The 9,828-nt window shown below is 42.6% G+C and overlaps 1 protein-coding gene across 1 annotated transcript in view; it reads left to right on the top strand.

Moving 5' to 3' along the window:
• Positions 1 to 671: 671 nt before the first annotated feature.
• PDZK1 (PDZ domain containing 1) overlaps positions 672 to 9,828 on the top strand; it is a 10,439-nt gene continuing 1,282 nt past the window's right edge. Inside the window, exons 1-7 of the mRNA XM_008948590.1 lie at positions 672 to 696; positions 5,425 to 5,636; positions 5,888 to 6,140; positions 7,143 to 7,279; positions 8,604 to 8,799; positions 9,058 to 9,288; positions 9,461 to 9,465. Of these exons, the coding sequence (XP_008946838.1) occupies positions 5,427 to 5,636; positions 5,888 to 6,140; positions 7,143 to 7,279; positions 8,604 to 8,799; positions 9,058 to 9,288; positions 9,461 to 9,465 (1,032 nt within the window). The 5' untranslated portion in view covers positions 672 to 696; positions 5,425 to 5,426. The remainder of the gene's footprint in view (positions 697 to 5,424; positions 5,637 to 5,887; positions 6,141 to 7,142; positions 7,280 to 8,603; positions 8,800 to 9,057; positions 9,289 to 9,460; positions 9,466 to 9,828) is intronic.

Consider the following 9,828-nt stretch of genomic DNA (forward strand, 5'->3'; position numbering starts at 1 on the left):
CCAGCTCGCTCCCTTTATTCCAGGGAGACTTTATTCACATGGACTACTTGATGGCAGTGCATGTTTCATGGGTGATGGCCTCAACAGTCAGGCCACCTCTCAATCACCATTTTTTTATTGTGTCTTTCACAGTTACTGTCCTTATCTTGAATTTTTCAGGCTTTTTCATCCTATTTTCTCCCCCTGTCCTGTAGAGGAGGGGAGTGAAGGTATTTTGGTAGGCATGTGTCTGCTGGCCAAGGTTAACCCATCACAATCCTATTTTTTTGGCATCCAACATGGGGCACACAGATTTGAACCAGTAACTTCCTGATCTGCAGTCAAATGCTGCAGGCCTGAGTCAATCCAGGGCAACCCAAACCTCCTCCCTTTAAGACATTTCTTATAGCTGGAAAAGACTCTTATCAGGAGCAAAGATCAGGCTTGCCTCAGGTGACCTCACTGACTGAGTTTTTCAGTATAACTCTCAATAGAACAAAATTCAAAGCTGCTGAGAAATGCATGTGATTAGCACTTCTGCAGACAAGGACAAGGCAGCCTATCAAGGTGTTGAACATATTCAGTGAAACTTGGTTAAATAAATAATCTTTTACATCAACCTTTGCCCAATCAAAGTCCAGACTTACTTATAGGTACAGCCACAGGAGGGACAGCAAAAGACAATTCCTGTGAAGGCTGCTCCACACCGACATGCAGGTAAGAAATTCTTTTTTTTTTTTGCTAATTCCTCTTCCCATAGAAAACTTCCTTTTACAATCCAAGTAATTTTGCGTGTAAAGCTTTCATGGATTAAAAGGACTATAGGCAGTGCATTGTAACCTTCTTTACATTTCTAAATATGAAGAAATAATCTTTCTCATAAAAGCCTACTGTTTCTTTAGCTTTGTGTACCACTGGTTTTGCATGTTAACTTCAGAAATTAGCAGAGATCCCCAGTGTTTGTCAAGAAAACCTGTTTTGAGCTGTAGATGCAATCACTACAGTCTGATGTCCAAATAATGAGGCATTTCCATCCCTATATGGAGTTAGTCCCCACGCAGCTACGCAGAGACTCAGTAAAGCACAAAGGGAACAAGTGAATCATGATCTGCCAGCTTCCTATCCCCACGTGCTGAAATTCCATATATTGTCCAGCTTCAGTGACATCTGTGCCAACCCCCCACCACACATCCACACTGTTGTTCTATATGCTGCCCAGCTAGCCTCAACAATGCACTTCCAGCTTCAATAACATTCTGTAGCATGGGTAGCCACAGAGGAGGTTCTGCAGTAGGCTACTATCATGGAAGGATTTGATTGCCAGATACTCCTAAAAAAAAAAAATGGCCAGTTCCCACATATGTTAGTCACACAGGTGATATAAAGAGAAGAAAAAACATGGAGTTGCAAAGACATCTTTACATGCAAACAGATACATTTTCTTAGTATTTATTAGGCTGTGATTAATGGCTAACCTCTGCAACAACTTTGGGCTTTTGATAGATTTCTGTCAGTAGAGAGAAGCAGAAAAAAAATATTTCCAGTAAAATACAAATCGGATTTGCTAATTATTTGGACTTTCCAACTAGGGGAACTTGCCTTCATTTGTCTTGTTCCTCTATCATCACAGATTTTTGGCAGTTCTTAAGACAACTATCTTTGGAGTTGTTCCTTGGTCACAACTACTGCTTAATTTCAGTACATGGTATTCCTGCAAATTATATCCATCACCCAAATGGGAGTTTCATCATATCATAAAAGCATAGATGAGTTTAGACTGGAAGGGACTCCTGGAGGTCGTCTGGTCCAATGACCCATACAAAACAGGGCAAACTTAGATTGTGTTGCTCAGAGCCCCATCCAGGTAATCTCCAAGGACAGAGATTCTGCAGTCTCTCTGGGCACCTGTTCCAGTACCTGGCAGCCCCCAAGATGAAAAGCTGTCTTTATGGCTACTTGGAATTTCCCTTGCTGCAGCTTGTGTCTCTTGCCTGTTATCCTGCCACCGTTAACTTCCAAGAAGAGTCTGGCTCTGTGTTCTCTACACAACCCAGGTTAGGCAGTTGAAGACATCAGTAAGATCCTCCCTTTACTTTCTCTTCCCAGGACTGAATGAGCCCAGCTCTCCTTAATGTTTAAGTCCTCCTTAAACATTATGTGCTCCAAAACCTAAATCGCCTCAGTGGACTAGCTTCAATATGTCAGTTACGTGGGGAGCTCAAAACTGAAGATAGTACTCACACATGGTCTCATAAGTGCCAAACAGAGGGCAACAATCCCTTCCACTGATCTGCTGGCTATATTCTGATATCACCCAGTACACAGCTGACCTTCTTCACCACAAAGGTACACCACTGGCTCATGTTCATCTTGCGCTCTTGAGGGCTCTCAGTAACACTGCCTTCTGGCTAGCCAGCAGACACCCTGCATTGCTATGCATGGTTTAGATACAGATTTACATAGAGATGACACCAAGCTGAGTGTCATGCTTCAAAAGAAGCACGGCCAGTAGGTCGAGAGAGGTGATTCTCCCCCCATACTCCACTCTGGTGAAACCCCACCTGGAGTACTATGTCTAGCTCTGGAGTGTTCAGGACAGACACGGACCTGTTGGTGCAGATCCAGAGGAGGGCCACATAAATGATCAGAGGGCTGGAACACCTCTCCTATGGAGAAAGGCTGATAGAGTCAGGGTTGTTCAGCCTCAAAAAAAGAAAGCTCCACAGAGACCTTACTGCAGCCTTTCAGTGCCCTAAGGGGGCCTACAAGAACAATAGGAACACTATTTTTAGCAAGGGCTGTTGCAACAGGACAAGGACAAGGGGTGACAGTTTTAAACTAAAAGAGGACAGAATTAGACTAGATACACAGAGGAAATGTTATAAAATGAGGATGGTGAAACACTAGAACAGGTTGCTCAGAGAGGTGTTAGAAGCCTCATTCCTGGAGACATCCAAGGGCAGATCAGACAGGGCTCTCAGCAAACTGATCTAGTGCAAGATGTCCCTGTCCACTGCAGGGTATTGGACTAGATGACCTTTAAAGGTCCCTTCCAACTCAAACCATTCTATGATTCTATGGTTTTGGGGTTTTTTTCCACTTCTCTTTGTTGAACTTCATGAGGTTCCTGCCAGCCCATTTCTCCAGCCTGCTGAGTTCCCTCTAAATAGCAACCCTAACTTCCAGCCTATAGACTGATCCTCCTCAATTTGGTATCAACTCTCAGGTTGTTGAGGACGTATTCTGTCTCACTGTCCCCATAAATAAAAATGTTGAATGATATCATTCCCAGTATGAACTCTAAAGAATGACCCTAATGACCAGCCAACAGCTGGATTATATACCACTGATCCTCTCAACCTAGTGGCCCAGCCAATTTTCTGCATCATCTAGTAGTCTGCCTATCCAGTACATATGTCACTAAATTGGCCACACTGACTGTACCAGAAACTACATGAAAGTCACTGCAAAAGTTGTAAACAGCAGCCACTGCTCTCTGCCCATCACAGCACCAGTCCATTCGTCATGTAAAGTTATCAGGTCCATCCGGTATCATAAAAATCAGTAAATCCATACTGTCTGATCCCAAATACCTTCCTGTTCTTGGCAAACATCCCTTGACAAAGCTTCTAGGAGGATTTGCTACAAAACCACCAGAGGACAAAGGTCATTGCCTGATAGAAATCTGGGAGCAATTCCCAGCATCAAGTATACTCTTCAACTAGCTGGCCTCAAATTCTCTGAAGTAACACAGCAGCCTGGAGACACAGACTGGGAATTCTGCTCCAGTTGTCACAAGTTCATTACAAAACCATTTGAATCAAAGTACTGCAGTTACTTCAGCAGTCTGTCATTTCTACACCAAATTTCATTCCTTTCTTTTCTCACACAATGTCACATTTTTATACTGATTATATCTCATCCCATTGTTAAAGTCATCAGTGTTGGAAACAAAGTCAGGCAGCAAATTGAGCCTTTATGGTAATTTCAGGATTCATGTGAGAATTGCAAGTTCAGCATACTGACTCCACTCCTCTGTTTGGTTCCTCACAGACCAGACAGTATTAAATTATCTCTCCTGCAATGATTACCTGTTAGCACATTCACATTATCAGTAGGTGTATGCCTGAGTATTCCACACTATTGTTAGACCTCAAAATACCCACATTCATATCTAACCCAAGTCTCACACACAATGATAAACAAAAGTGCAATAGCTCTGTTAACTCCTCTTCATAACAGAATCAAGGAGTGTTTAATAAAGATCCAGAGGCAGAAGAAAACATGGACAGCTACAAGAACTTTGACTCTACCAGTAACTTATAAAGGACAAAGAAATAAATCAAGTGCACCATTTGGGATGAAAATTGAGACGCAGAGATTTCAAACCCAGATAGAAGAAGAAAAGGTTTTTAATTGGAGATAAGGGTCCCCCTAATTCCTTTATAGTCCTTACTTTCCACCCTCCAGTGCAAACCCTGCACTCATTAACAATAACACTGCAGTTACAATATATTGTCCTGAAACTTAATTTTGTGTAGGTAAAAGGAGCAAGAACAGGAAAGCCTGGTTGGGACAATGTGATCCTTGATCCCACCTGTTTGCCAGTCTCCATGGGTTACCTAGAAGAGTTGTAGAGTCTCTATCCTTGGAGATATTCATAGGGCTGAGAGAGCTGGGATTGTTCAGCCTGGAGAAGCAAAGGCTCAGGGGAAACAGCAATGTACAAAAATATCTGAAGGGGAGAGTGCAAAGAAGGCAAAGCCAGGCTCTTTTCAGTGGTGCCCAGTGACAGGACAAGGGGCCATGGGCACAAACTGGAAGCACACAGGAAGCTCCACCTGAATGTACGGACACTTTTTTACTATGAGAGTGACTGAGCCCTGGCATAGTTTGTCCACAGAGGTAATGGAACCTCCCTCCTTGGAGACATTCAAAGGCTGTCTGGACTTCGTCCTGAGGAACTGGCCCTACATGGCCCTGCCTGAGCTGGGAGGTTGGACCAAAGCACCTCCAGGGGTCCCTTCCACCCCTGAGCATTCTGCAACTCTGTGAAATCCCATTTTGTCACATCACTACACTACAGTGTTCCAGCATTTTTGTGCTGCCATTATTTCTCCTCTGCAAGATTTAATTCTGGTATTAAATCTTCACCTCAATTTCCACTGCTACCACAGCCAGACAATTTCTTTCTTCCAGTTCTGCATCTTGCTTAACTTCATTTGAAATAAGGAGACAAGAAAAGCAAGGATAGAGAGGGAAAAGGGATTGGTTTCTTCTCCCTAGCCTTGTTAACTAGCTTCAACTTTGCACAGCTGGATTTCCTGGGGAAAAAAAAAGTACAAGAATTCTGAAGCATGCTGTCTGAATATGTATTTCAAAGCAACATATCTAGGTAAGCTTACTGGTTTTACTTACACATATCTTTTCCATCCTGTCAGGTAGAGATGATTTCTGTTCTCCAGCCTCGAGAATGTAAAGTGACCAAAAAGCCCCCAGAGAACTACGGGTTCTACCTGCGTATTGAGGAAGACACAGCAGGGCACCTCATCCGGAATGTGAAAAAGAACAGTCCAGCAGAAAAAGCTGGCTTGAAGGATGGAGACAGAGTCCTCAGGGTTAATGGTGTGTTTGTAGACAAGGAGGAACATGCACAGGTACAGCTCTCTTTAGTTTGGGTTCCACACCACTCTCCTGTTACCCAGACCCACTGCCACTGTGTGAAGCTTTCTCTTCCAGTTTTTATGTCATTTTCAGCTAGGAAATCCAAGATCCAACTACTCTAAATATCTCCCTGAATAATTTATTATCCAACAGTAGAAACAGTAGACTGTGCAGCCCCTCGTGGGGCAAGCTTTTAGATCAATCACTCTAGCACCTGCTTGTCATTTCATCTTGTCCACTGCAGGTAGTGGAGATTGTCAAAAACAGCGGGAACTCTGTTGTACTTCTTGTTCTGGATGACATATCTTATCAAAAGGCAGAAAAGGAGGGAGTGAACTTGGAAGAGCTGGGCCAAAAGGTGTCCACAGGACAGCAGCAGGAACGGCAGTGCCCACCACCCATGGCTAACGGAGCAATCACTGCAGCTCCGCAACCCCGGCTCTGCTACCTAGTGAAGGAGGAGAAAGGCTATGGCTTCTCTCTGAAAACCACAGAAGGTGAGTCTGGGGAGAAGAAATGGTGTGTGTGTATATATATATGTGGCAACCGGAACAGAGGCAACCACAGTTAAAACCACAGTTAATACATGGAGCCCAATGGGGGCACACAAACTGCTCTTGCTAACAGAAAGCGAGCGAGAAACAGCAAGATGAGTTCAGCTCCATCTCGAGTCTGTTTCTGTTGCCCCATATGCAGTGCACAGTTTTCTGAGGAACACTTTTCTTATGGGGTGGAGAAAAGATGGGAAAAAAAGCCCAGGAGGTAAAAAGAATACACTATTTTCTGCCTGTTATTTAAGTCCACGTTAGTAACTGCAGAAAACTTCAGTTTTGCCCACTGCAAAACCAATTTTGGAGTCCCTGCGCAAATACCAGATACACAATCAAGATGCTACCTTAAGTCCTGTTCCATTCCTCCGAAACACTTCAGGAATCAGCACACAAGGTTCTATACAACTGCAATAAACATTTCCTGATTTACAAGTTATTTAATTTAGAAAGCACAGGATTTTGAACCTCTTCTACACACATCTTCCTTCCAAGGCCAGTGAACAGATTAGGGAAGTCTTCAGGAAGCATCGCCTCCAAAGAGGGTATTTTGGAATGTAATACAACTAAAAGACCAAATTTCAAACACATGAAATTATGAAATATATAAAAAAAAAATAAAATAAAACAATAAAAGCAGCTCCACATTTCAAATTGGAGGAGCAGGAGTGGGGCTGGAATTAAATCCATTTCAGCTGTCTTAATTGGCTCCTTTGGCAGTCTTGGTAGAGGGTAAAACAAAAGTTTCAGGTGCAGACAGTGAACAAATGCCTCCCTCCCACACAAAGTGATTTAGAGGTGTGTCTATGTGGAAGGTCTGTTCTGCCACTGTAATCTGCACATAAGCAGAGACTGAGTCTCTACAGACATCAGTGCCGAAGTTTCCTCAACCATTAAATTCAGGCATATTTCAGTGACTTACCCTCTGTAATGAGTTTTCATTTATTTCAGGACAGAGGGGGTTGTTCATAGTAGAGCTTTCATCACAAGGAGCAGCTGCAAAGGCTGGTGTCCAAAATAACGATCGTCTGATTGAAATCAATGGGAAAAATGTGGAAAATGACACACATGAGGAAGTGGTGGAAAAGGTATTTGTTTGTATACTGATTCATCTTCTGTTCTGGCCCACTTTCACACCAAGCTATCAGGGTTACTAAGGAAGCAGGTCTGGCTGACTTGAATGCTTCACAGTAAATCTTGGAAGCTACTGTTTGTGTATTATCAACACAACACAGCGCCTCTCTGCTTTGGCTCTGTTGTCAAGCAGCCTCTTGAACTGACTCGGAATGAATACTGCCATCAAGACAGGCCAAAGAATTTTAAATAACAAGTATAAGTTATACATAGAAGTATAAGTTATACAAACAGTAGAAGTATACCGCTGCCAGGAACCCTATTAAATAAGTCATGCTCTGTTCCTAGAAGTGCTGGAAATACTCCTAAAGGTAAAAGGACAAGTCATCAAGTGTGGTTTCCAGGGCAGGGAAAGGGGGGTCTCTCTGACAGTATAGTTAGCATGGAACAGGGAAAATTCATTATTTTAGACAGTAGTTCCTTTCTCCTGTTAAGAAATCCAAAACTAATGAAAATTACTGTGCAAGTAATTTCACTACCTGGCTTCAGCTGCAAAGAACATGGCTTATGAGACTTGCAGCTTTCCACTACTGGCACTGCTAAAATGCAGCTGGAGCTGAAGAGCTTCCAGAGAGCGATGAGACAGGCAGCACATAGCCAGGCATGCCAGCATCCCAACCCAGTACATGCTACCAACTAGGGAACCGTGCAACACCTACGCTTTGTTGAGCTGCTGCAACATCAGCAGCACAGTGACAGTGGTTAGGTTGAGTAAAGAGGGCAACCATTAGACTAGAAAGGTGTAAGAGAAGGATGGACCTGCAGGGGTTCAATAGACAAACAAAAAATCCCCCAAAACCTCAGAATCAGTAATTCAGGGAGACAGAAGAGGACCAAGAGTGACAGAAACTTAACTCTCGCCACTGTAATCTAAAACAGTGGTATAGATGACATGATATCTCTATATTGTAGAGTTCCACACCTAGATAAGCCAAGCACTATCTGGTGAGGCTCACTGGATTCTGCTGGTACCGTATGCCACCCTCATGTCATTATACAGCCAATTCCCTAAAGGTCAGGAACACAGTATGAAATACAGGAATTTCCTCGTATATATGCTGGATCTTACATGCCTAAGATCTTGTCATGGTCCAGATTTGTGACTGGCAAATGAAAAAAAACATGCCGACTTATACTAGCATGGTCTACATCTTATGGCTCATTCAATCAACAGCACTCACACACCACTATGTATCAGTGCAGCAGCTACCACAGTATCTACAATTTCTACATGCTGTTGAAGAGGTGGCATCTGAGACTATACATCTACTATCACAGGTAAAGAAGTCTGAAAATCATGTTATGTTTCTACTTTCAAATGAAGAAACAGACCACTATTACACAAGCCAGAAGATGGTACTGAGCAAAGAGAATGCCAGCCTACGATTGCTTCCCCTCAAACCACGACACATTGAGATCCAGAAAGGAGAAAAAGGTTATGGCTTTTATCTACGGTTGGAACAAAATACTGGTGGTAAGAACACAGTTAACACACAGATCATAGCAATGGCTATAGTTCTTCCTGTACAAGGTTTGCAGATCTCATTTTCTTTGGCTTCTTACTGATCATCTAGAAGTCTTCTCTAGACGTGTTGCAAACAGGCTACAACAGAGAAATGATCCCAACCTGAAGTGAAATTCTGACGATTAGTCTTTGCCATGCATTTTAAAGTCTTTAAACTTACAAAGCATATGCCTTCACATTCATCTTTTTTTTCCCTTCTGATTTTAGATCATGTAATCAAGGATGTTGATTCTGGGAGCCCAGCAGCCAAGGCAGGTCTCAAAGACAATGACATCTTAGTAGCCGTCAATGGCGAGCAAGTGGATGGTTTGGATCATGAAAGCGTAGTGGGCAAAATTAAGCAGTCTGAGGCAAAAACCACACTGTTGGTAGTGGATAAGAAGACTGATGCCATGTATAAACTGGTAAGAAAAAGCAAACTACTCCTAAAAACTGATAGTTTATCATTATGAAGAGACATGCAGCAATGAAACAGCCAGCCTGCTGTGCCAGATTATTCTTCAGCTTGCAGGAAGTATCTCAAAGACAGCCATACTTCACCAGTTCTCATTGTGCTTGTACTACAAGTCACTAAACAACCAAATTTTTGGCCTCTTCCAGATTTTTATAGGGACTGTTGGAACAATTCTAAATTTAAACACACCACAAGAAACTTCAGAAGCTTAAGACAGCAAGTTCAGAGCTACATGGCCATGTAACCATTTATGAACAAGTAACAAAATTCCCTTCTCGCACAGATCAACACTGTATTCTTCTGCTCAGACAGAAACTAATAGCAAAGAGGTTTTCACTGTAGCTCAAGTCTGAGTCATTAAAAAGGTTTCAAACAACACATGTTGAGCATAAAAACCTAACACAGATTTCACAACAGGAGTTTTTATAGTAGCAAAGCTTTATCTGTCACTTTTTTCAGGCTCAAATTTCCCCCTTCTCATACTACTACAAAACACAAGATGCAGCTCAAGCTAAAATGGAGGA

The sequence above is a fragment of the Merops nubicus genome, unplaced genomic scaffold (genome assembly GCF_000691845.1).
Source record: "Merops nubicus isolate BGI_N331 unplaced genomic scaffold, ASM69184v1 scaffold11281, whole genome shotgun sequence".
Taxonomy (NCBI): domain Eukaryota; kingdom Metazoa; phylum Chordata; class Aves; order Coraciiformes; family Meropidae; genus Merops; species Merops nubicus.